At 40.9% G+C, this 27,478-nt stretch overlaps 1 protein-coding gene across 3 annotated transcripts; it reads right to left on the reverse strand.

Annotated features, from left to right (window-relative positions):
• Positions 1–304: 304 nt before the first annotated feature.
• On the reverse strand, positions 305–27,478 carry ccdc186 (coiled-coil domain-containing protein 186). 3 transcript variants are annotated; one of them, XM_075458399.1, is made up of 16 exons: positions 27,358–27,478; positions 24,273–25,272; positions 23,732–23,858; positions 22,402–22,530; positions 19,914–20,126; positions 19,380–19,499; positions 17,908–18,012; positions 16,642–16,740; positions 13,246–13,332; positions 13,013–13,155; positions 11,563–11,818; positions 11,173–11,362; positions 10,436–10,516; positions 9,962–10,187; positions 4,171–4,390; positions 305–3,239 (listed from the first exon to the last, which is right to left on the reverse strand). In XM_075458399.1, the coding sequence occupies exons 2-16, from the start codon at positions 25,214–25,216 to the stop codon at positions 3,159–3,161; spliced, it is 3,021 nt and encodes a 1,006-aa protein (XP_075314514.1). In that variant the 5' UTR covers positions 25,217–25,272; positions 27,358–27,478; the 3' UTR covers positions 305–3,158. The 3 variants fall into 3 exon arrangements, with proteins under 3 accessions (XP_075314514.1, XP_075314513.1, XP_075314515.1); XM_075458398.1 differs by having other exon boundaries at positions 10,418–10,516; XM_075458400.1 differs by lacking the exon at positions 305–3,239 and having other exon boundaries at positions 4,298–4,474; positions 10,418–10,516.

Raw genomic sequence — 27,478 nt, forward strand, 5'->3', positions numbered from 1 at the left:
GATGAAGTGGCTGTGAGGTAAAGTTCACCCCTGAGTTGCCTAGACTTAGGTCCCCTGCTTTAAATTATCCTCATGGCTGCTTGGGTTGATTGACAGTGGCAGTCATATGCATGACCTCCAGCGCCGCTGACGCTGCTGTTTTTTAAGCTGCATCCACGGAAGTCACAGGGTGAGAGGTCATCTCTCTGAAGATATGCTTTATTACCAGAGTTAGACTTAATATTTCTGAAGCAAAACATAAAGCAGAAAAAATGAGTCAACTCTATCCTAAGAGAAAAAAAAACAACACACACACACAAAGGAAGACAGAATCAAGATGAAGTTAAGACTCATCTCCTTTAATTACCTGGAAACACCATATGTACAAACATCGTCCAGAATCAGTTGCTTTTTTTCCTTTTTTCTTAGAAAAAAAAAAAAAAGATCTCATAACTTTACAGAATGACATATCTACAAATGCATATTGTAATCACAGTTTGGATATTTCAGGAAACAGAGCAAAGGGAACCACTGCGCGGCTGAAACAACGACAGACGTCTCAGCTCATTTTTAACAGACTCTCTCTCGTACATACCGAACACCAGTTCTTCATATTCCTAGTGACACGTGAGGTTCGATTTATTCAGCCACGCGACGCTGCAGCACGGCCTCACTTCAAGGCTGAGAAAATGCGGAAAATCTCGGATCAGCAAGCGCTCAGTCCGACTCGTGCAACACACTGTGGACCAAATCTGAAGAAGTGCATTAGCATGCCTCAGAGAATTAGTCGGACTTTATTAGAATATCCCATGCCGGTCTATTGCATAGGCTACAGTTTAGCTCTGCACCAGAAACAAACTGCAAGACAATAAAAACAAACATCTATTCAGCAGCAAGCACCTTATTTTCATGTAAATTTGTATTAGAAATAATGGACCCACTTTACAGAACAAGTTAAATCTAATGCCAAAATGTATGTTTCTTTTTTTTCCCCAGAAGTTTACGAGGCTGCTTAAATTCGGCATGATGGAGAACCAAGATGCGTTCTCTGGGTTTGCTGCCTGTAGGTTTACGTATTGATCCAACGTTGTAAAGAAGTCAGTTCAGTTGTTATAAAAGTAGAGTTACATCAAATGTTTGAGCAGTCACTGCAGCAATAGAGAGGCTTTAAGGTCTCGGTGACCTCAATAGTAGAGCCTTTTATCTTTATTCACGTCGTGGTCCATTTCAGTGCAGCCCCGGGGTGAATGGCAAGGGGGCTGGCCTGTAAACGTTCAGACACTGTAAAAGCCCGTTTTCTGATGGAGGGTAAAATAGAGATAGAGGGTTAGCTTCTGCAATCAGATCAAAAGAAAGAAAAGGAAACTTTGGTCTTGTGAAGCCAAGTTGCTCCCCCTCACAAACAATCCTGCAGTGCTCGGCTGCGTGTCTGCTCGCACGGCAGAATAATTCTCTGCAGTTAGACAGAAGCATGCAATATATCGCTGAGAGGTACTGAGCTGCAGGTGGTGCGCGTGGAAATGAAAATGACTTTTCGGCAAGTGAAAGCATGCGCACAGGGTGTAAACACAAAAGCTCGAGAGGTCAAAAAGGCACACATGCAGCCATGCTCATGAACAATTTCAAATATCCAAACACCAGCACAGTTGCATGTTGCTCAGACACAAGCATAAAAAACAGAGTTTTGGCACACATTCAAACACTCGGGAAAAAATAAAAACAAGAACATCTGGAACAGCATTGCACTTTGTCCCTGGATATTTTTCTGTGTCTTTCCTGAGCTACAGCTACAAATTTTCTCCCTTTGATTCTTCTACACTTGATTTCGCTCAATTGGACTCGGTAACGCTACAAATAAATCAGAATAAAGGAGTGTACAACAATGCTCCGACACTCTCGTCTCCTCCCGCCGGCAATTATATCATGCACATGGTGCAAAGGGCTTCCACACTGTAAGCATCTCTGTGTCTGCAGTTTGAAACGAGGGTTGCTTTTAATGCCACAAACATTTAAGGAGCCGTCAAAAGGAGAGATCCTTATTAAGTGCCCACATATTCAACCAAGCCTCATTTCAGAGAGGAAAAGACTAAAATCTGTGGAGGTGTTCATTATTTTTAAACAAAGTTCAAAGAAAGAAAAAAAAAAAAAGAAAGAAAGCTTGCTTATATGTTAAATACATCATCATAAAAAATAAATCTAATCAAATATACTAAAATTGAAAAAAAACAAAAAAAAAAAACATGTATATCAAACTTAAAAAGAAAAAAATATATTACATTCAGTTTGGCCAAACTAAAGACCAACTCTACATGTCAACCTTCATGATTTTAGCATTAGTTATCATAAATTGATTCAAACTTAACGTAGCTCGAGAGCAGGATGGCATTTTGCTGTTAGCTGCTGGGAACTTTACAAAGATGCGGACTGAATTCGAGCACCTGTGTCCCACAGACGGGTGGGGTCAGCTGATGAGAGGCACCTTGCCTCATCAGCTCGGTTGTAAGTGCTGTGCAGAGCAAAAACTAAATAAATTAAAAAAAAAAAAAAAAAAAAAAACAAACACAAAAGTGACGCACATAAGGTCCCATCAAGCCCGGGCAGGTCCGTTTGTCACGGTTGCTTCAAACATGGAGTCGTGTGCAGTTCAGCTGAACGAGCAGTCCTTCACAAATACATTTGGCCTACGGGCAGATGGACTTCAAGGGACGAGTAGAGAGAGTATGCTGGCCATGATTATTCCAGGTAACTTACTGTTTTGTTTTTTTTTTAAATTGACTTATTTTTCTATAGGATGATTTCACTGGCAGATCAAAAAGTGGATATCTTTCCAACTATTTTTAAGGTACAATGATGGCATCCAAAGTCAGTATTTCACAAGTTCAGGTTTGAAGAAGTTGACCCAGAAGAGTCATCTTGGCAATGGGTGACAAACATGAGCCAAACAAACATTTGCTGTGTCAGAAGCAAAAAAAGGAGGCGATACAATGTGGCTGGAATAGTGACGGTTCAAGTAAGCTTCCTCCAAAAGGTCAAAAGGATTGAGAGGTCTCCCGTCCCACTGGCACTTAGAAACACAGCATTTGTTCCTTCATAATACGTCAAAAAAAAAAAGGGAGGCTTTGAGATTCCTCAAGTATTGTTTTGGTCCTTCGCCTCCCCTTTTGTGTGATGTGGTCATGTCACTTCCTCCTGACGTCCTCGGGATCCCTCTGCTGCTTTATAAGCTTTTCAATCTCAGCCCCCAGCGTCTGCAGATTCTCCTGAGAAATGAGGTAGAGGCAAAATGCATCATTCAAAAGTAAATCATACAAAAAACAATATAAAGATTCTGTTGCACAGGGCTTTGTATCCTTCCTACTGCGGAAACCACATGCCGAAAAACAATTGTGCATGTGAAAAACCATCGTCATCGACTTGAAAATGGAAAAGGCTCCATCAACCATCACAATAAACACGAAGCATTGATTTGGCTTTGTGTCATTGTCATTTTATTGTGCTCCTGAGAGCGTTTGATATTACTTTCAGCTTTGTGCCAATCATTCGTCATTCACTGAAAATCTCCAGGAAATACACCAGCACGTCATAATAACTTAGTAGTCTTACTCAGGCTCGTATTTAAGGAGTCTTGAATTTGGACAGAGTGCGTTTGACACAATAGGAAGCTGATTGGCAGCAAAGAAAAATGAATATACTTATCAAAGTAGATAAAGTGGAAACAGAGCGAAAAGACAAACTCAAAATCAAAGAAGCTGCAACAACAAAGGAAAACAGGAGGCTGACAGTGATTCTTCCTTTTGAAGAGGACTCAAAGTCTGGTTCTTTAGGGATTAAAGAGGAAATACTATGAGTATTGAGGAATACTATGCCCTCCACTATATTGCAATGCAAAGTGGGAATCTACTGGATTGAGAAGAAGGTACATTTATTTGCCCTTGGGTTGGACAAAACGTTTCTTTAATAAATTGCTACAATGATAATGTCACCGTTATCACTGGCTCCAAGGTGGAGCATCGACACAGCAAATTAATTATCCACTCACTCGAGCCTTAACAAGCACACACTTACAGCAAATTAGGAGGCCTTGGAGGAAACCGCTGACATTATCAATATCAGCAATGAATTCCAAACAGTTTTTCTGCATTGTCAGCAGAGTGCCCCGAAGGGGGTGACACCTGCTGGGGCAGAACATACCTTCAAAGTGATGTTCTTCAGCAGCGTGTCCTCCAACACGGCCTGCAGCTTCCTGTTAATCTCCAGCGACAAGTCCAGGGTCAGCCCGCTGTCCGCCGGGTGGGAGGTGTAAAGCGAGGCCATGATGCCCCCCCGTCGGCTGAGGTGGGCCTTGTTAATGTCCGACGCCTCTGTTGAGAGGGCCCCTGACTCCTCTCTAAGCACATAGCTCTGGATAATTCTGTGGGGGGACAGGAGGAGGTGAGTCTAACCGTGTGCTTCAAAAGAAGAGGAAACGAGTCGAGTTCCAGGCGTCAGCTGGAGACTGTTGAGCAGAGAAAATTGAGAAAGCAAGATTTCATAGTCAGAGAGCACAGAGAGACATAAACCATCTCCAGCAGCAAAAATGAAGCAGATGTAGAAGGAATAGCAATTCCAGTGGGATGGCTTATTGAACTGGTGCACGCAGGACACATTCAGGCATAGTTAGAAAAATGATTAATGCGCCAGATGGACGAGGAAAAGGTAATGAAAATGGTGGAATTAGAATGACGTTCTGGGGTTCAATCAATCAGCTGCGTGTCTCTGTTTGCAGGAGAACGTGAGAGAAATCTTTACAATACATTTTCATCTCTGTAAAATTATAAGTGTGGCGGTTAAGTCTTGTTTGTGTCAGAAAGGAAGAAAGATTTCATTAACCTAACAGCTCTACATTTCCTGTTGTTCAGATTTCCCAGTGCAGTCCAGAGAACACTGACAAGTGTTTCTATTTAGAGGAAACCAGATCCAGAGAGAGTGCTGCCACTGTGATTCATGGTCATTACTGCCTCCTACATATGTCTTTTTTCATATGCTATTGCAAGAAAAAGAACTAAAGAAGCTGGTAAAGGAAATTAGAGACGGTTAAAAAAAAAAAAAGTGTGTAAATCTCATTCATCATTTCTTCTTTGTGCATGTCTAATGATCTGAGAGAGAAGACACTTGAGCTTGGCCTCAGTCATGAAAGATTAAAGTAACACGCACTGTTGAGGGTTATAACTGCCTTAACATTTGCAACCACATTCTTTTATTTTACAAAGGCACCGAAAAGGTGTGTGTACAGGTGAAGAGGGCCATATACAGCCCTGAAGAAAAGGTCAAAATCTTCTTGTTCTTAAAATGGGCCAGAAATCAATATTTCATATGTGCTCTCTGCCCAGCCAGACACCTAAAGCTCTGACATTAAACATTAAAAAATTTCAGCCTCCTACAGGCATCGCTTCAATTTAAATTCAGCTTGGGTTTTAGTGGGATATTTCAGAAGTGGGCAACTACAGGATGAGCCGACTGTAAACGAGACTCAGTAAGAAATTGCACTCCTCTACAGACACAGCACCCTCCAGAAATATCAATACGCCTGAAGATTTATAAGCTTGTATCAGTTTTATGAGCTAGTGGTAGTATTGGTGTCAAAGGTATGCTTAATCACCAACTTAAAACACAAAAGTTTGATGTTACAGACCACATATCTGTGATTCTTCATAACAGCTAAAGGTTTTTATCAACTATAATGGTTCCAAATCAAGAAAGCGTTTTAACGGCTTTAAAAGGTATCAGGGTTAACGCACTAGCAGTCCAGCTCTGCAAAAGCTTTTTTCAAGACTATTAGAAATCAGACTTCCAAACAGTCTTTCAAAGAATCACCTCTCCACAAGCAGAGTGCCCCTCCACAGAGAGGAAGCTTGTTTGTGTGACTATCCTGTGTGACAGCCTCCTAACTGTTCCTCAACTGACAGCTCCACCTAATGACACATGTCCAGAGACAGGTGAGGAGTGTCTGCACTGACTGTTCAGAGATGGCTCGAGGCGGCAGCCATGAATTGCAAAGTTCCTAAGACAAACAACTGTCATACCCTCGAAACCTGAAGAATAAACAAAAATGGGCCAATGAACCAAACCAAGAACTTTGCTTTGGTCTGCCATGTTCATTTTTTATTTAACTTCAGACAGATGAAAGCATGACTTGGTGCTTAAGTCCCATCATGTAACACGGGGAGGTTAAGTCATGGCTTGGGGATGCAGAACCTCGCTATACCTAAGAAAATCATTCTGCTGGGTCCCAACTTTTTGAGTCAGTGAGCCCAAGCACACATCTGGACATGTAGAAGAAATCGAAGGCTGGTGTCCCATCAGTCATGTCATGGCCATCTCAGTCACACTATCTCAACCCCACAGAAGTTGTTTGGGATAAGTTTGACCGAAGGGCCTATAAATGGACAGTTACTTTGTAAATGTCTACAAACTGCATGGGGACAGACTGCTGCAAGCAAACTCCCAGCCTGGATAGTGAGAGTTTGGAGAGCTTTGATCAAAGCCAGATATTGAGGAATGACAGTTCTAATGTCTGTAACATTTGACTTTATGGTAACTTGTTTCCTTCCAAAGTCTTGGAACATTACCTGACAGCACTGTAAAGACTGCAAATAAACTGTATTTAATCCAAAGCAGGTGCTGTAGCAGTCCGACTCAGGATGAGCATTCTCAGGAACACAACAGGAGTGTAGACTCTTTGGAGGTGAATTACTGAAAAGCTCCAACTAACACAGACAAATACTAAAACTGCAGCTAGTAGTACGACTGCTGGTATCGCAGCCACAACTACTTCAAATAAAAAACACGAATAAACGGAAAATAAATGGTCTATTTACTTAATCCCTGAGGTTATCCCCCAGGGTTGAAAACAGGCAATGACATTTTTAGTCTATATACAATGCCATAACTACATTACAAAGATAAAACAGCTGAACTGTGTTGCACATGTCACTCAGCATGCAGGAGCTTAAAACTGCCACTGATTAGGTCGCTCCAATAAAAAGGGGGTTCAATTTCATCATGCATTTTAAGCATATAAAGTGGCAGTAAGTACTGGCTCTTGCATGCACGTGCAGTCTGTGCGGGGAAAAATACATCCATCTTGATTATACAATGATTAACATATTCTGTTTCTAGGTGTTTTAAAAGCAACGCAGAAATCAGCCTAACATCTAACACAATACAAACCTAAATGCTGCAGTGTGTGCATTATAAACTACATTTTTTTTTTTAAAAAGAAGCAAATAACTACAGTGCAAAAAAAATGTGTTTACTGCAAAGAAGCTGCCACCATAAATTGTCCTCACAAACACACACAGCTGGGCTACCACATAAAATCAAACTTACCTCTGACTAGGCTTTCGAGGGTCCATATTTGGACCCCACTTCCATCACGACAGTGTTTAGTGAAAACAAAAAAAAGTGACAGAAATTAAAGATGTGGCTACACGATGTGCTGAATGGCATGCAGAGGCTCGCAGGGGAAGAGATGTGAGCAGCAGGTTGGAAACAAGCAAGACAGCGACGCGTCTTATTCAAATGTGACTGATGCATGCCTTTTTTTTCCCTGGACAAGGACAGCAAGACAAGCGTTCACATAGCGCCAGTGGACAGAGAGAGACAAGGTACGGCGAGATAAAGATATTCCTGTGACCTGTAACATCTTCATTTATCATATTTCAAATGTAATCCAAACTACGCTGACTAAAACCACACATTTAAAAGGCAATTATAAATGGAATTTTGAAGGCTAAACGTATTTGTGTTGCAATCAGTATATTTTTGATAACTGTGAGGAGATCTAAGTAAACCTTAATAAACATGCCCCACGACCCATTTAGAAAAGATCAGAGGCCTGTATTACAAAGCAGCTTCAGTATATCCAGGGTGTCTTCAGCTGATCTGGCTTAACTAACAATGGAGATCTCGCTAAGAGGGACCACGATGCTGTTCATCAACTTCGTAAGTCGACCCAGGTTTTTCGACTTGGGATATGTGCATATCTATGTGAAACAGGTGGTATTGGCATCAGTTGACCAAAACCAATCTATAATGCTGTCCGACTGAAAAGCAACACGGCTGCAGCAGCCAAAACAGAAGAGAAAACAGAGAAAAAATGGAGGAAAAGATAAAAAAGCGATTCAAAAATCCTGCTTGGTAGTGCAGGCCCCAGGTGACCTGGCTCTCATGTTGACAACAGAAAAAAACGTCAACAAAAGCCAAGCCTGACTGGCAGAGGGATAAGAATCCCACCCTTGAAGTGATCCACTGCAGTACATCTAAAACACATTCAGCAAGTGTGGATCCACAACAAATTAGTTACTATAGATTACAAATTCAAGACCGCAAAGAGCGCTCCCATGTGGGCATCTAAACCTAAAACACCTACGGCTTTGTTCTTATCTAGTCATGTTAATTATAGCCACATGAACAATTTAGAGCACTCAGATTTCTTTATCATGATTAGAATTCATCAGGATGGAAGAATAAACATAATTGCCCGTGAAGGATGATGTGGCTTTTACCGCAGGTTTAAGATCATTTCTTCTACATCCCATGTATGTCATTTACTAAATGAGCTAAAACATACTGCTAGTTACACATTACAGCAGACGATTTATCTTCGACATGAACATGCTATCTGCAGTACATGCTGAAAACTTGCAAGATGACTGAGCAAGCATCTAAGAAGAATAAAGAATAAATAAATAAAAATCAATGGAAATGGAAAGACACAGAACACTGCTCTGATACAACAGAGTGGCGTGGGTGAGGAAATATAAATCAAAAATGAGTCTGCTGACTTCCTTCCAAAACCTGCCCCTATAACACCCAATAAGCCTGCTTCCACAACTCCGATCCTTTATTCATCACCTGCTTCAGGCTTACAGCTGGTTCATCAATGTTCACCAGGCTGTCCTGAGGGGGATAGGGACAGAGAGGCAAAAAGGACAAATTCACATCCAGACTCTGGGTAGCGCAACACCCCCGGGCTTAGTTGAAGAGCTAAATTTAGCGCCGCAACCGTGGGATCCGTCCTCAATTTTAACTGTTAAATGTAGGTTGAGGCTAATAGATTCAACTGTAAAGCTGGGTGAGAAATTTGAAAAAGAAAGGAAGAGATGATCAAAAACGAAAGGAAGGATTGCTCATCGTAATATAAACTGGAAATGAAAATAAAGTTTGCTGGGATCTTTGCGGATCAACAACATTTCCCTCATTTTTCTGTGAAAGAAACCATTCAATGCCTTAAGCTCCTTCGGGCCATTGAGGTTATATCACGGTCAACAATTCTGAGACCCAAAACATACGTGACTCACATATAAAGCATAGGATCGAGATAGGCAGAATGTCCTTTACACTGTGTCATTTTTTTGAAGGTCACTGCCAGAATCACAGCCCCCAATTACCTAAACCATAAACAACTCTGAATGAACTTTGTCACGAGTCAGAGGAGTGGTATTTGCATGAATGAGAATGGGAAGATGAGCAGAAGAGACACTGAAGGATGCAGGGGGTTATAAAATGTGTGTGTAAGCATATACTGCCCACCGAGGCCAGCTGAGGCACTGCTTCGCCAAAGCCTGAGGTACGCTGTGCACACAATGTTTTGTTCAAATGTGGAGAAGATTTGTGAGGGACAAAGATACGATACTAAGATGTGATCAAATCAGCAGTCATATTGGTCAGTGTTGGTTCAGTATGACCGCAACACCAATCGGCAAGAGATAGGTTTACATATTGAAGCAAAAATATGTGTTTCAGAGTCCCCGCAGTTAAAACTATATCATTAAAACACAACTGTAACAAAAAAATAAACTGCTGTTGGGCATTTGCTCTGGCAACCATTTATCTGTTTTTAAGTATTCTTTGATTGTGTTACTGTGCATTCATTACATTATTATTCATTCGTAGGATTCCCTCCATCTCTGCTCCATTTAAATGGAACCGTGCCACTCACTTTGTCTTTTTGCGGATCTCTTCCACCAGTTGCTTGATATGATCCTCCATGAACTCGATTTTTTCCTGCTTCCGTGCCAGGGCCTTTTGCAAACGGACAATACGCTCCACAAGCACAGCCTTGTCCACCTCCGGGAAGCTGTCCACAACCACCACCGAAGGACCCGACTGGCTCTCTGGTGACTCTTCAACACCACTGCTCCCACCATGACGTGCATTCAAGGAGCCTGAGGAGTGCCGGGAACAAAGACAGATTAGCTTACCGCTGTGGCTTTGGTTATGTAACAACTTTCTGTCTTTCTACTGCTTTCAAGAAGCAAGGCACACCTCTTCCACAATTTCTTATGGGGGGGGGGGGGGGGGAGAGACAATTTCAGAAAATCTCTACCTTAATATCGTGAAATTAATTTTGAAAAATCGTGTCCTAGTGTTCTTACCGTAAGTGTTTAATACTAACCAAATCTCAAAGCAGTACCTGAAGAACTGGAGCGACTGCCCATACTGCCGACATCCCGGTCACACCCTCCATTCTCAACGTGCTCCAGCTTCTTACGGGCTGTTGAGAAACATAAAGGAAATGATATATTATATGTCTGCAGCTGCTTTCAAACATGCATTGTAGCTATGAAATTCTCCAGGCATGTTCTGAAGGGGGCTGCATGGAAGACAGCAATTATCCCAACCTTTTCTCCTGACTTTTTGGAGAGATTACCTGGCCAGCGACCTCGTAAGAAGCCTGGAATATCAGCATGTGCAACCCCAATACAACAGCAAATAATCCTGAGCTTTTATGGCAAGCGAGTGTGTGTGCTGATAAGAGTTACCGTTTCATAGCCTTTTCTGCTGACCTTTACGTCGCCTTCCACTAATTCATTTTATGGATATATCCACATGTGGCTTTGAAAGCGGCACAAAAACAGTAAACAGGAACACTCAGAGTAGTTTTTTTTTTTTTATCATGTCCTGCATCCTAACACACTCTACCCTGACAGCAATTGTGGAAGAAAGTCTGGATCAAATGCTCCACACATGCTTTAAAAGTTCTATGGTGTGACTGTGTGGATAGAGCTTCTATTGTATAATACAGCTACAGTTTGGAAAGTGTCAGTACTACTACTATTGTATGCTAAAAAAAAAAAAAAATTAATGCGACTCGACCAAGAACGTCAGGAAGCAAGAGTTGGAGAGAATAACGCCAGTATCCAACCTTACCTTGTATGAGTTGTTTTGTGAGGTCCTTAATATTGGCCGCTTGTTTCCTTTTCTGAGTCACCAGCTCATCCCTCAGCTCCTCCACTCTGGTTTTTAGTTGGGCCACCTCCGTCTGCAGTGCACCCCGCTCCTCCTGCAGACCCTGCACCTCCTGCTGCCTCAGCACCTCTTCCCGTTTCAGCTGCCGTGACTGCAGGATTAGAGAGGAGAGGAGTCCAGAAAAAGCCATCATTTACAGAGTTGAAAAAATGTTGTGGCAATGCCTGCTTGTTCCTGAATGTTTAGCAGACAACTCTCCTTTGGTAAACTGTGTTAAAGGCCATTACGCGTAATTGGTTTCACTCAGTCGAGACCACACTGTCTCTCACTGTGCACTCAGAGTAACCCCACCTTGTCATCAAGTAGTCTGCTGGTCTCCTCCAGCTTTGCTTGGAGCTCTGTGAAGTTGCTGGTGAGCTGATCCAACTGAGACTGTAGTGCGTTGCTCTCTGACTGTAGCTGGGCGTTCTTGCTGCTCAGCTTCTCGGTGAAGCCCAGTAACTCAGCTTCGCGCTCCCTGCTGCCCTGAACGTCCCGCTGCAGGTCAGCCATCTGACTGGTCAGGCCATCCACTTCCTCATGGAGAGACGTGATCTCTTGTTTGTCACTACATACAGGAAAGGGCATGTATCATATTCTGATTAAAAAAAACAACAAACTTGCTAGAAACCAGGTAATTAAATGCATTATTTATTCATATGAGCATGGATATATGGATCTCTACAGGGGAAACACACAAGAACAGTGCGGTTCTAATCATTAATTAACCATTCAACCATCTAATGTGTGCCGTTATGCATCAGGACAACAGTTACGATCTTCCCTGACTGGTAGTGTTTTTATTTTTCTTGACAACAACTTGACATGATCATAAAACCATCCGGCTGCTAAACACAACAGCCAGAAAAAAGAAAGCATGTTTTGTAATAATTATCATGGGATGACATCGACCACTTGTGGCAAACAAATGGAGGAAAAAAAAAAAAAAAAAAAGCTTCTAAAATAGTTTGAAAATGAGAAGTCTCTCTCTACCACGAACTCTGCCTCACTCCATTATGCCATCTTAACATAACCAGCAGAGGCACACACATACTCTGAGAGACCAGAGTCCTTTCCTGCCCTGTGTGCTATATATATATATGCCCTGACCTATCTTTGAATGATCTGACAGAAGAAGAAAAAGAAAAATGAACAAGAGCTACTTTACCACCTGCACAGTTCTATGACAACCAGTCATGTCAGAATGTTAAAGACAAGGACCCCCAGATAAGAACTCAAAAGGGATGGTGAATTAGCACATAATGCCTGGTTAGATATGACACATTGTACCGGTAATTTGTCAAAACATAAATACTTCCAAATGTCAACAAATTTCCATGGAATGATATCTCTTACAACAGGAATCATTACCATCACTCTAGCACTTAACTGCAGTGACAGTCCTGGAAAAGGATAAAAACCATGACAGTCCCACATTGAAAACTTCAATTACCTGATTAAATGCCCTGTTTCGTTCACTTAAAATGACAACACTAAAATGTCTATTTTGACCATTCATAATGTATTGTGTCCTTAGCTTAATAATATATATTACCCAGCAAATTTGTTGTTTTTAGTCATGTCCGTCAGATTCTGGACACGCAGTACTATCCCATTGTTGTTGTTGGTATTGATTCAACTTCTCAGTATTTGCTATTGTGCACCGTGTCCATGCTTCAGCTTTTACATGAAGTACTGTTCCCTTACAATCAATGAGAGTGTGTGTGTGTGTGTGTGTGTGTGTGTGTGTGTGTGTTCGTACCGTTGGTGCTGCTCCTGAAGTGCAGTGACCTCTTCCAGCTTCTCTCTCTGTCGGCCAATCTCAGCTTTCTGCCGGTTTATGATCTCCCTGTATTTGGTCAGCTCGTCCTCCCATCGCGGACGCTCATCCTCCAAACACTTTAACTAAGCAACGAGAAACCATTGTTAACCGGAAAGACCAGCTCTGCTGATGTCAAGTGCACAGATGTGCAAACATTAATCCGCATGACAAACCTTGGTGCGAAGAGTATCAAGCTCATCCATGCCTTCTTTGTAACTCTTCTTCAGGTCCTCCAGCTCTTTGGCCTTCACTCGGTGCACCTGCAAAATGCATCAAGTGACACTTGAGATATGTATACGCTTTGAATCTACTTGCTTTGAATCTACTCATGAACTGTGAAAAAAAGTTTTCTATATGTAGTTTTAGAAATCAAGTCCAATCCGATTCCCACTCTAAAGGAATGTTTTTTTTTTGTTTGTTTGTTTTTTAAAGTTGCATAATTCGACAAAAGAAGAAGTGCTGCATTCAATACATTCCCCTGCTTATGCATTCATTAAGAATGCGAGCCCGATGATGTTTTTATAATGTTTTGTCTCTACTTTTTTTAAACAAAACCATTACTGGTGTTACCGCTAGTCAACTTTTCCAAGAAGCCATTAGTACCCTCTGGTATCCAAGACGACGTCGCATTAATGGAGATGCTGCTAAACTCTGTTTCCTCCATTCATCCCATTGAATCCAATCTAAATGTAATCATCCCAACAGTAATGGAAACTGTTTTGTTTGCATTATTCAGGAGTGAGTTGCATCAACACTTGAGCACAACACAGATGCTAGAATAAACATAGGACCGGACTGATTAATATATCAGCGAGGGAGTGAAACCTGCCAAAATCAAGAGTCGTGTGAAAACCTGATGTAAAGCCAGCATCCACACAATATCAGGCTGGCATATTGCTAAATATCCGAGCTGGTAAATTTTACTGGACAGAAAATGAAATCAACAGATGTAAAGTTGCTTGCACATATCTTTTCATTAACAAACTTATTAAATGAAATTATGACAAAAATCCAAAAACATTGCGATGAAACAAAACTTTTCAGCAAAATTAGATACGTCTAAATTTAAGATAATTTATTACACGAGGACATTTTAGGGAGTCGTAATCATCATGGATAAATCAACTTCTCTCCGGAATGAGAAATGGGTGATGTCATCTCGGTTGTTGTTGAAACGCGTCATATTGATTATTTCTAGGCCATTTATTTTTAAAGTCTGATTCTCGGCACAGAGAAAAACAGGCCATTGTGTTTGGACTGAGTCCATGTGTGTGCTTGCGTTCATGCGCATCTGCCTGCAGAGCTCAGGAGGGAGTGTAATGTTGATTCCAAGCTAAGGCAATCACGCCTCTCTGAGGAAAACAGCTAAAAAAAATATTCTTATATGAAGAGCTTTTATCAACACCACCAATGAAAGGCTGAATATTGGCCCAGTAGAATTTGTTATAAAACTTTGAATTAAGGACAAACTTGCATTCCTGTTTATTGCCTCTTCTGATAAGACTGTCATATACATAGAAAAATAAAGAAACCAAAGTAACATAAAAATATGTCTGCAGACATGTTACAGCAGCTACGCTGATGTGGTCCTTATCCAGACAATGTTACATCTTTATGTTATAAAACTTGACAGACAAACATAAAATAATACTAACATTTCCAAATGTTTTTTTAATTAAAAGGGAAAAACACAGTATCTTCTAGACACAATAACCGCCAAACTACAATTATTGAACAGAATAGTCCAACATGCCAGCTACTGATCAAAACAGCTCCATTACAGGAGACTGTAAAAACAGAAAATCTGTACGATTGACTTCAAGAAAGCCTACGATTCAGAGTCGCACACATGAATACTGGAATGCTTGGAACTCTACAACATCAACAGGACACAAAGAGCCTTCATCAAGAACTCAATGGGACTGTGGAAAACAAACCTGGAAGCCAATTCCAAGCCAAGTTTCCATCAAGTGCAGAATCGACCACTGAGACTCTCTGTCCTAACTGCTGCTCTTCAGAGGCCACAACCCTGTCAGACATATCATTACATAGAATTGATATCAGTTCTGAAGTGAAGCAATTATTAGCCACCTCCTCAACATGGATGATATCGAGCTGTATCCCAGGACTGAGTCATCAACTCACTGATCCACCTCACCAGCATACAAAGCAAGGACATTGAAATGTCATAGGGATGACATAAATGTGGTAGAATGATTTCAAAGAAGGCTAGCTGATCACAACTGAAGGGGATGAGCTATCAGAAGGCAACATAGCAGATGTTAAGGAGAGCTACAGATACCTTGGGGTTCCACAGGAAAATGGCAGGTCCTGAAGATTCAGCTGAGTGGGAAGAACAAAGCCCAAGCCATCAACATGTATGCTTTGCCAGTTATCAGATACCCAGCTGGGATTAGAACCTGGCCAAAGGAGGATATAAAAGCCAATAATATCAAGACAAGAAGGCTCCTTATCTTTAGTCCAGCACCCTGAGACTGTACACAAAGTGGAAGGAGAGAGGCTGGTGAGCCAGTGACCCTCAGAGCCATTAGGTCCAGGAACACATTAAAAAGTTGGCCCACAGTGATGAACTGATCAAAGACTGCCTCAGGTAGCTGAAACCAAGCAAGAGAGAGGAGGGGAAAAAAAGGAACCAACTGATGGATGAGCCACTGCACTGCATGTACTGCTGACAGCCTTCAGAAGTGGCTGGTGTTGAAAAGTCCTAATCGCAGGAGAAGGCCCGTCTGAAAGGCAAGGAGGCACTAATCATGGCAGCTCAAAGGCTCTGAGTATAGGAGCAATACAGGTCGGGGTCTACCACATCAGACAGGACTCCAGGTGCAGGTAGGTACAGCATACAGGGAACACCATAACCATGTTGAGGTAAAAGTGACACAACTGGACGTAGTGGTGGTTGAGAAACTACAGAAGAAGGAAGAGGTGAAAGATGTAGCAGTCCACAGTGACCACAAAATAAAGAAGGAAGACACAAAGTGCAAAAAATACAAAGTTGAAAAGATGTGGGAAGTGAAGACAACAGTGGTGCCAGTGGTCAGGGACATGACCTCCAAAACGGGAGAGTGGCTCAAACAAGTCCGAGGAACATCAGAGATCTCTTTCCAAAAAAGCTAAGATACTGTGTACAACCCTCAAGTTACTAGGCCTAATATCTTTTTAAATGACCAAGAACAGCATTCATTTTTTTAGAAGTCTAAAGCTGCAGAGGTGGCAACTTCTGTGACTGATGGTGTTATTTATCTATTTTTCTGCCTACAATATAATAACATTCAGTTACAGCAATTAAAGCATAAAAACTGCATGAGAGCTCTTTCTCACAGCGGGCCTCGTACATGAATTTTATCCTTTACCTTTCCTGCCTCACAGTACCTGCATGCTTTTTTGATGTTGAAACATTACAGGTCAAATTAAGGTTGTAACTCTGTGCTTTTAACACCGTGGTAAATACGCAGCTAATGAGTTTGACTTTGGAGGGAAATGACGGAGATTGGAGTTGACGGGTTTGGGTTTGTGAGAAAGTGTTTCTATGTGAAGACGATGGGTGTCACCTCTAACTGGTCTGTTTGTTCCTGCTTGTGTTTCTCCAGCTCTCCTTTGGTCTCTTTCAGTTTAGCATCCAGCTCATTGGACCTGAGCTCCTCTGATTCCTAAAAAAAAAAAAAAAAAAAAAGAAAGAAGAGCAAAGGTTTCAGAAACACATCAATTAATGTGAAGGAGAGAATGCAGATTAAAACTTGGGGGGGGTTAACTGGCAATCACTGGGTTTTTATTTATGTGAGGTTCATCTAATTTTATTTAGATGTCATGCTGTGTTACACTGCAGAGCCGACACTGCTAATGACAGACTACAGTAACCTGAACTAATCTCTCTACAACAGTGACATTACTTAGGCAGCTCTTTACTCCCATCATAAGGTTCACATGAAAACTGCCACCCCTCTGAAGCTAAATCAGTCCCGTTTAGTGGTTCAGTTTTGTTCACTGAATAGCATCTTTTCCACATACAAACAGTGCAAACCAGTCTTTGTATCCCAGTTGAATATTGAATACAGTCCTTAAAGGATAAGACCGGTTTTTTGACATTGGGCCCTTGATTTCACATTATAACATGATGTTCTACTCACCCCTGCTTGTTGTTGGTCATTTGGAGCTGTTCCGAAGATATTCGCGAGGCGTCTGGCTGCTCTCTTGAGATATTCGGCCATGAAACGGTTTCCTATGGGCAAGTTTATACAGGCACAAACTATGCTGTTTATAATTCGCTTACTTAAAAAAATCCGGGTTACTAATTTTGAATTTTAGCCGAATGAATAAATAGGCAGCAGGTCTGTGGGCTGTCTGTGGTAGTAGCACGACGTCAGTAACACCCACTTTACGACAAAAATTCAAAATTACAGTAACCCGGATTTTTTTAAGTAAGCGACGCACCTCCACGTTATCAGTGCTAGTGTACAGTAATTAATAAATTATAAACAGCATAGTTTGTGCCTGTATAAACTTGCCCATAGGAAACCGTTTCATGGCCGAATATCTCAAGAGAGCAGCCAGACGCCTCTCGAATATCTTCGGAACAGCTCCAAATTACCAACAACAAGCAGGGGTGAGTAGAACATCATGTTATAATGTGAAATCAAGGGCCCAATGTCAAAAAAACGGTCTTATCCTTTAAAGATTTCGATAAGGATACACATTGCAAAAAAAACACGTAAATCCTTGTTGAGATCCACATATTTCAGAGAGATGCATTCAGACATATTTATCTGCCCGCATTTATGGTCAAGAGCAAACTTATACTTCCACCTGATATCACACACCTGATATGTTCGGATCATGTCCTGGCAATTCTTGCGAATCTGTTCAGTCTCCTCTTTGGCTTGAGCCAACTTGGACGTTGTATCCCTCAGTTTGTCTTTAGTTCCCTAAACACAAATACACATAAACATGCTTTTGTGGTTCTGACAGTCAAAGAAAGCGCGTTTGACTTCAAACGAATTCCAACGTAGAGCCGTAACAAGGTTTTTTTAAATTTTAAATTGAGTTTCTGTTTTCTAGCAGATGTCGGCATAAATGGTCAGGACGGTTTACACACGCACATCGCAACCACAAAGAGAAACATTCGCAAAAACATTAAACCTCTGTGGCCTTCAGCAACCACTCTGTGTTCGCTCCCCTCCCTCTTTGTTTGTGGCTGTGCATTTGCTTGGAGCCGGTTGAAAATGAAACCACTGTTTTGTAACAAATATTTTCAAAAATAGCTTGAATGATAATGAAGTCCTTGGAGGATCATTACTATACCATTCTCATCCCATTCAATTTAGGTCCCGAGTCATAAGTCACATTTCATCCAACATGAAATCATTCAGCGGGCAGAGGACATCATCTATGTGCCCGAAGACATGTTGGACAAACAGGCACGGTTTCTAGACAGAATGTTCTTATTTGTAGTAAATGTACACACTCTAAATTAAAGCTGCAACCACTTTCTGTGTTAGCCATGTGCTGTAATCATGTAAATTTAGTTTGAATGTGGATTCAGTTTGTCATTTGAATGTAAATTTGACTGCTGCATACCGAGATGACATCCATGTTTATAATAGCATCTACAGCTCAGAGGAGCAAGTCAAATATATCCCTCACTCTGATGATTATTTCAAAAGTAGATTACAAAAGCTGAGAAGAAAACATCTAAAAGACTGGAAACAGCACAATGGATAAAAGCAGCCCAGACAGTTAAGTTAATAACAATCAGGAGCTACAGGGCGAGCCACAACAACACTAATCGAGACACAGTGGGCGTCCTCAAAAATACCAGCACAGACAGTGCATTTCTTTTACAATGTAGCTCTGATAAACCATTGTGCCACAATACTTTGCATAGGCATTACGTAGGTATTGTCAGTGAAAATCTGAGTTTCTGTGATCGCTTGGATCGTGGGAAGGACATCACATAATGTGTCTCTGTGTGCAGATGTCTTGCAAAGGAGTCAAAAACAACACAGAAGTTTCTGAAAAAGAGCAAAAACTATGACCAGGCTGAGTATGTTGTCAGATTTACATCTAATAGAACATCTTTGAGATTTGGGATTTTTGGCCAAACCTGGCATTGTCCATCCATTGGATTGAGTATGCTACCTAACTAACAAACAAGTTTGGGCTTGTGTTTTTAATATCATAAATCTAAATTGGAATTTCGTAAGAATTGACAGTTAAGCTGTACTACACAAGGGTGTATGCCCTTCCTCTGAATACTTTAACTACAACAAAAAACTGTTAGTGGTTACATTACCTTATGGGCATCGGCTTCACTCTTTAGTTTGTTCTGGGCCCATTTGACCTTGATGAGATGAGAGTTGATCTCCTCCTTCAACTTTTCCACCTCTCGTGTCAACCTGCCAACCTCCCCTTCCTGTGAAAACCAGGGTGTAGCATACATGGAGTCCGAAAAATATCAAGGATTTGATCTGTGATCAAAAGGCTGAGCCAATAAACTTTAAAAAAAATAAATAAATAAAAAAAACACTCTGGTAACTTATGGCTGGTGCAAGACAAAAACAAGTTTAACAAGTATTAGCAAGATAAAATCTGTGTGCCTGAAAAAATGTTGATTATATCTATGAGAAACTCAAGTTTCACGGTAAAAAGAAACAAATGAGCTGGACATCTTTGTTAATTTCTTCATGTCTACGGACAAATTAACATTTCAGTGACTATTACATAAAGCACAGTGCAAAAGCCGATCAATGAAAAAGACAATGTTTATGTTTGTAAGATGTTGACTTTTGAAGTATTCACGCCCTGTGGACCTAAAGGTTGTATTTACCTTAGCATCATACAGCTGTTGCAGCCGTCCTTTCTCCTGAGCGAGCTGGTTTCCTCGGAGAGCCTGACGGTCCACTTCCTTGACCGCTTCCCTCAGCTTCCTCTCCAAACTCTCCTTATCCCGCCTCAGGTCGAGGGCCTCTTTCTCCCCGCGGACATATTTCATCACCATGGCCTCCTTCTCTTGACGCGCCTCATCGCACTTCTTGTTCACCTAGGAGGATTTTTTTTTTTTTTTTTTTTTTTTTCAATGTCGTGAGATAGGTTCATACTGATAGAGCTTTTCATTTTATCCATTCACATTCGGTAAAAAAAATAAAATAAAAAAAATAAAAAAAAATCTGCATTTTTATGGTTCTCAATTACCAGGACACTCATGTTTTACCATCAATTTTCACAACTTGTCCTTTCTGATGTCTGTTAAAAGCATCTGTGGTGTAATATGACACTTTGTCCTCTAACCAGCTCACGTCTGGCCCGGTGCCACCAGTTACATCGATGCAGTAATGCGATACACGATCGGAAGTCCGCAAACTGACCAGAGTCTTTATGTTGTTCTTGTGTCTGACTTCCTGTTGGGTTCATCTGTTCAGTGCAGCTTAATGTGGCTTCTGTCAAAAAACAGACTCACACCGGTGGTTTTGCTTTATTGTCTTCCCTCTAGTCTCGCACCTGTGCGATGAGATGATCACATGTAACCCAGTCTGGCAGTATGTGCAGCTAGTATTATTAGCTGTGCAACTAGACAACTGTATAAGTGTGTGTGCACTGGATAATGAAAGAAGTTATTTCATATCAAAATAAGGTCTAAAAAGACATAAATGATCAGTTATTTCATGCTTCAAGCTTCTATGAATAAACATGACAAAATGTTCAGGACCTCAGAGGCAGCCAACAGTTGATTAGGACTGAGTTACCATCTTAATACAAGTGAGGAGTGCTACAAGAAAAGGGCTTAAAAGGGACAGAGTATAAAATCTAACTCGCATTGTTCACTGAACGGTGAAATTAAAAACTGTGAACTGTGACAAAACTGTCAAGAGAAAAGTGCCTTACATGGTTTCAACCAGGTGTGCAAACTCAGGATGAAAAATGTGCCTTCCTGCACTATTCATTTAACAAGTGATTAAATCTGCAATAACAGGAGTTTGGTGTGTGGAGACCTTAAACATTCAGCTGCTACTTTTGTGGAAATATCCACAGATATAGGGACTGCAGCGTGTGGGAAAATCGTGACTGATTCAGCTTTAGTAATAACCTGAATGTGAAGATAAGATTTATCTATGCAAGGTGATGCGGGTTGTAAAAAAAATAAAAAATTAAAAAATAAAAACTCAGAACACATTGATCAACCAGAACATGAGAAATGACGATAAGATTAAGTGTTCTGTTTGGGAAAATTGGGTCCTAAGGCCAAGTAGATTCCCCCACATCAACAGAGCCCCAGCGCAGCAGCAGGCTACTCCAGCAGGACAATGTACCATACTGGAAAAACTGCTCGGGAGTGGTTCAAGCATTGTAACAAAAAGGCAAATTGGATGATCAGGTCTTCAAACACTTCAGATGAAAAAAAAAATCTGATAAAGAAATTGCATTTAGCGCTTGGAACAGGCCCGATCAAGGCCCCACCGTGTAACAGAAAGGACCCAAAATACCTGTGTCCAACATCTTTGTGCCAGACACCAAAAGACACCCTCAGAACTATTGTGTCCTGCCAGGTCAGAGCTGTTTTATTTTTGCTGAATGAAGATAGTGTGGCAGCTACACAGAAATTACTTTAACATCAAACAATCAAGTATTGTTGTATACAAAACTGAGCTTATCCACCCATACGGGAGTATAATTTCGAACATAGCTTTCTCTACTGATTGTAGCATTTTGTCCACAAGCTTACTTAAAGTTTTAAGTCGCTGAAAGCTGAAAGCTTACAAGACTAATTCCTTTTCAGAAACTCTTAAGTGTTGGCATGTAGACAAGGAATAATGAGAATCTGGCTGTAACATCAGAATGCACGTTGTTGGCTCCTGTCTTTACATGAGGATAGTGGTGGTACATATAAGAGGTGGTACTGCAATTCGCCGTTAAACACAAAGTAGAAAACGAAGTTTAGTTAATCTTTTTAGTTTGTGAGAGTGCTTCAGTTTTGCATCGTGTTTTCATTTAGATGATGTTTTTTTTATTTGAACAGTGCTTGACCCACGTACATGTAAAGTAGACCACAGGATAAAAGCACAGAGTGCCTGATTTGGTTTAAAATGTCCTCATTAGCTGTCTGGATTCGCTGCTTTTCATTTCTCTGTGGGATGTCTCGCTGGAAGCCTTTGAAATGGCTGTGTTATGACAACACATTGCGAGTTAAATCATTACAGCCGCAGCAGAATAAAGTGGTGCAAGACCAAACATGAAAAAAATAAGGGTCAGGCTCGGGCAAAGCTAAGTCGCATGACCAGTTATTGAGAGGTTTCGTGGTGTTTCTGTCACAGTCATACCTGTTCTATTCGGTAAGTCGTCTCCCTCTGCATCTGCTGCAGGGCAGCCTTAGCTGTCTGCTCCTGGTGGATTAGTTTATCCCGCGACTCTTTGAGTTCTTTCAGCAGCTCCTCCACCCTGCCCTCCAACTGCAACAACAGGGTGTATACAGGTTAAGCAACCTGTCAGGCAATATGTAAGACTGGGCCACACCTCAACTAACCTGCTATGCAAGATGACACCTAACAATAATCCTGGAGGTAAACTAAACTTAGAAAGCAGCAGAAGCTGATGTCAGCATGCTTAATTACTCAAAAAGAAATTCTTTTTTTATAAAATAAGTAATGTCTCTAGGAATATTAGCTTAAAACTATCAGATATAACAGGGGGGAGCTTCTATCTTCAAAATAATCTGATTATTTAATGATAAAATTATCCTTAGTCATTTAATCTGTCAAATTTATATGTCTATGATTTGGGAAAAAAATGGATCCAAGCATACATTGGGTGTTTGTTACATTAATCACACCTATACTCTTCTGTTTTCACAATGCTTAAACAAACTGTGCTGTCACATAAGCATAAAGCAATTGATTTAAGCATGGTACCAGCAATGCTAAACACAGCCCAGTGAATAGGGAAGCACTTCTTCTCGAGGGCTAGCTCGACACATCAAAGAGACATGACTGAAAATAAATAAATAAAAAAGATGCCTGCTGAATGCAAGTGATCAGGATTCAGTATTTCTTTTTTTTTTTTTTTCCCTCCCCTACGGGCTGCTTTGTTTGACGTCCTTAATCACCAGCAACACAGGGCGAGAGAGCAGATTTAATTGAATTGGACAGTCACTGTGACTGTTGCAGCTTAACAAGATTTGTCTTTTGGTTTGTCTCTTTAGTTGCGCAACACTAAGTGGAGGCTAAATCCTCCAATACCTGAATTACCTATACTGCTGGATGACTTTCTTTTTTCATCTAATAAAAGACTAAATCGATACCTAATCTGCAACTTATGTGGCATCTACACCTTAACGCCAGTCATAAAACAATTTCAAATACCACACGACTTAGTGATGATCAAGAGGAATGATAGAATAAGTAATCGGTGTTAGTACGAATTTGTATGGCTGTTGCAGAACAAAGCTATTACAACCCCCAACAATATACACAATTCTACAGGTGAAATGTCATTACATTACATTGAAGTCAATACCTGACACGCACAGGATGTCAAACAAAACACTGCAGTAGAATAATTCCTTGGCAATGAAACAGGAGATGGTAAACAGGCTTCCTTTGTTTTCAATGGATTTTAAAAATAGCTCGGGGAGACATGCGTGATAAAAATGACCTTTTTAATGGTAGCCAAGTGTTGCTTTTCCGTTTCTGCCCTCTTCTTCAGCTCTTCCCTCATGTTGTCCTTCTCTGAGCAGATACCCAGAATCAGCTCCTGGTGCCGCTTGTTCTCCTCAAGCAACCTATGCAAACAGATTGAACAAGCAACCACACGTTCACAGTTTAGGTCAAGCCCATACAAAGTACTGAGGGATTTAGACTATCGCTATTAAGACAGAGCTGGACAGAACAGTATGTGGATTATACTCAAGAAGTTTAATATTACTCCTGAAAATATTTGGAAGATTGAATTCATATTACCCCCGTGTCAGTTTACAAAGACACTTTTCATGCAAGGTGAAAGAAATACAAGGAATAACAGTTACCAGTCGGGTTAAACTCCCTATAAACTGACCCACTAAAGTGGGAGCAAAGTATTGTGCAAAAAGTTTAACATGAGAGCTGGCCTTGTACAGCAGGGACTAATATCAAAAGTCTATAGACCAGTGGAATGGCTGCAATTTTTATTTATTTATTTTTTTAAAGTAGTAATTTACCTCTGAATAGCTTTCTCCTGTTGTGCATAATTGTACTGCACACACTTCTCAAAGACCACCATGCACTCTTCCTGGTCTGCAGGGAGTCCATTGACAGGTGGGCTTCCTTTCCTCTGTCCTCCAATTTCACCTTCAGGCAGCTGACAAGCCAACAGCTCTGATTCTAGCTCATCCAGAAGTGACTCTTGCGACAGTGAGCGCTGGATCTCGGATATGAGCTTCCGGCTGCAGTCGGTGTCATAGGGGCTTGACGAGGAATGTGAGGGGACCAAGTTGTTGGTACTGGCTTGTGGGCTGGAAGCAGGCGAGGAGCTGACAGTGTCAGAGCTCGGGCTGGAGGGGCCATTAGAGATCCCAGAGGTTGTCGTAGAGTCAGAAAGTGAGGTTTTGGAAGTGCTTTGGACAGAGGAGGTTGATGGACTCTCAGCTAAGTCCCTATTGACCACAGGTGATGGCTCTGAGGAACAATTGGTAATCTGGAAGGATGGGTGCTCGTCGCTGTTTTGAGTAGCAGTATCAAAAGTTAATGAAGTTCCTTCAGAAACAGGAGATGAGCTTTCTACTACAGTTTGTGGAATGACGGAGGTTTCCAAAACAGCAGCAGCTTCATTTAAAAGACTAGGTGAAGATCTCTCACTTCCAACTGAAACTGTACTGCCATCACACCTGGCATCAGCAGCCAGCTCTCTCCCATCCAGATCCTCCTGGCTACAGGTTTGTGCTTTCTCCTCTGTGTTTCTGCGCGTGTCCGTCTCAGCATCTGTTGTGGTCTTGATTAATTCACTGTCAAGCTGTAATTCATCTTTTACCTTGCTGCATGTTTCTACCTCATGCGTACTGTTGGGAGAAATTTGTTCCTCCTCTTCCACGTTAGACGTACTGTTATGAAGCTGATCCACTGAATCCGATCCCTCCGAAACTGAATTAACCTCTGATACCTCCATTATCTGTGGATCTGTAGAAGGACCAGACTGTTCTATGGTCCCTCGCTTGTTCAAATCTGGCACAGAAGAAACAGACGAGAGAGAAAAAGAGACTGAATGACAGCGGACTGATATACTGCTTGGTGATTTCATACATAGTGTTACTGAAGTTCTGCAAACAACCAATAAGTCCTGGAATCCACCTGTACAGCAGCTATGGGCTATTTGCATGTTATGCCTTCCTGGTCGAAAGGCACATCCTTATGGAGCCAGGAAAAAAAACCTCACAATAAGCATTGTATTTCCTCATGTTTATTAATCTATTATCAAAGAATGCCCAACAGGCATACGTAAGTACTTTGACACACACTGAGAGGTGTGTTTCTGTAAATGCCCGTGATGAGATTCGCTTGGAAAGTGTCTGACTCACAACTAAGACAGGTATTCATGATAACTAAGTAAGACTCCAGGTAACAATCTGCTGTCATACCATCCAGAACTCATTGTAACACCCATTTGAAAAGAACTGCCAAGTTTGTCAGTGTAAAGAGTCAAATAACACTATCACTCTCATCAATGTGTACTGTAAATATGAATCCCAAGGCCTTAAGTGTCTCCTTAGGGTCTGATACAATAGAGTATAGATAAGGTGGTCAAGATCACAAAATCAATCACAATTAACAGTCATAGCTACTAATAACTGTAGTGAATGTAGTTTAGGTTGTGATTTTAGATTAGTTGTGTTAGTTATCACCTTTGACTACCTCTTTATTTAAAAAATGTTCACACTGATGCTGTGTTTAGCATGGTCAATGAATTAAAGTGCAACTGGGTGGAAGACAGACATAAAGGTATAAAGACATAAAGCTATCACTGACATGTGGCAGACAGAGCTGTGAGTGTTGTAAATGTGACATTTCTTTTAAACCTCCATCCAGCGTTTTTTTTCATTCAGATGGAAGGAAACAAGTCTAACAAATAATACAAAGTGACTCTCGAAACAACTGCAATCAAGAAATTACATAATAACTGTGAAGACCTTAATACACACGGCCAGAAAAAGAAATACAACCTGGATGGATGAGCTTGACATTGCTTCAGAGATGTAGAACTGTATCTTAATATAAACAGTGAATTTTACAGATAATGTAAATAGTTTCAGTCTGATAAACAACAAGGTCTATGCTAAAATCATGGAACATGTTAATGATTAAGGATCCCTATCTCAGTCTGAAACATTCAGTGTTGGCTTGAATCTCTTTAATCCAACACTGGTCTGAAAAGGCCTTTGTCAGCATTTCAATGTGTCATTATTTACGGGAGTTGAGAGTGGCTGGAGGCCATTCAATCTTTAATACAACTCTGTACTGTAGGATACTGTCTTAAAAGAAAAAAGCTGATCCCCTTTGATATACCATGTTTTCTTATTCAAAACACCCTCAAGAACATTAGGCCCACCTCTCCTTGCACCGACCATTATGCTCAATCATTATGCTCAACATTTTTAAATCGTACTTTAAAACCTAAACTTACTGAGCTCACAATGAGCTTATTGTTATTGTATAAAATAGAAACATTAAACAGAGTTTGGCTTCTTACGGTTAAACAAGCTTTAACGCAGAAGTCAAATAATGAAGATGCTGTTCTGACAGGTGTCATGCCATAACACTAGGGCTAACATAATAAATTTAGCCAGCACAGTTTATGCATGAATGTAGAGCACAGTGAATCGGGCTGGTGACTGCAAGCAGCAGGCATATAAACCGTTTACACACGTTCGTGTTTTATTTGCAGTTAGATTAATCTAACGTTAGCACTACCTTTAATATCTTTAGCTCGCTAGCTGTTTAGTTAGCTAGGACACTACATAAGGTCAGCGATGGGAAAACAGAAAACCAAGCCTAAAAACACAACAGAAGACAAAGATAAAACGCAGTAAAATAGCAATGGATGATGTAAACTAATTCTGTGCTTGACTGCTTGATAACATACTGCAACGTTATAGGGCCACTATCATATTTTAGCCAGCTAAGCTAACGTTGATAATAAAGGCGTTAGCTTGTACAACACAATCCGATCACACTTGAGCTAACGTTGCTAACACTAGCATCACACACAAATACCGAGTAAAACGTATTAAAGGTGTTTATATTTCTACCCACCAAATGCCGAAAACCCATGATGTATTTCCGTGAGGAGGCAGTAAGGGAATAAGAGTGAACTTGGAGCTCCCTGTTTAACCAGCTGATCACCAACAAGTCACTCTGATATGACACATCAACA

Source organism: Odontesthes bonariensis, chromosome 23 (genome assembly GCF_027942865.1).
Source record: "Odontesthes bonariensis isolate fOdoBon6 chromosome 23, fOdoBon6.hap1, whole genome shotgun sequence".
Classification (NCBI taxonomy): domain Eukaryota; kingdom Metazoa; phylum Chordata; class Actinopteri; order Atheriniformes; family Atherinopsidae; genus Odontesthes; species Odontesthes bonariensis.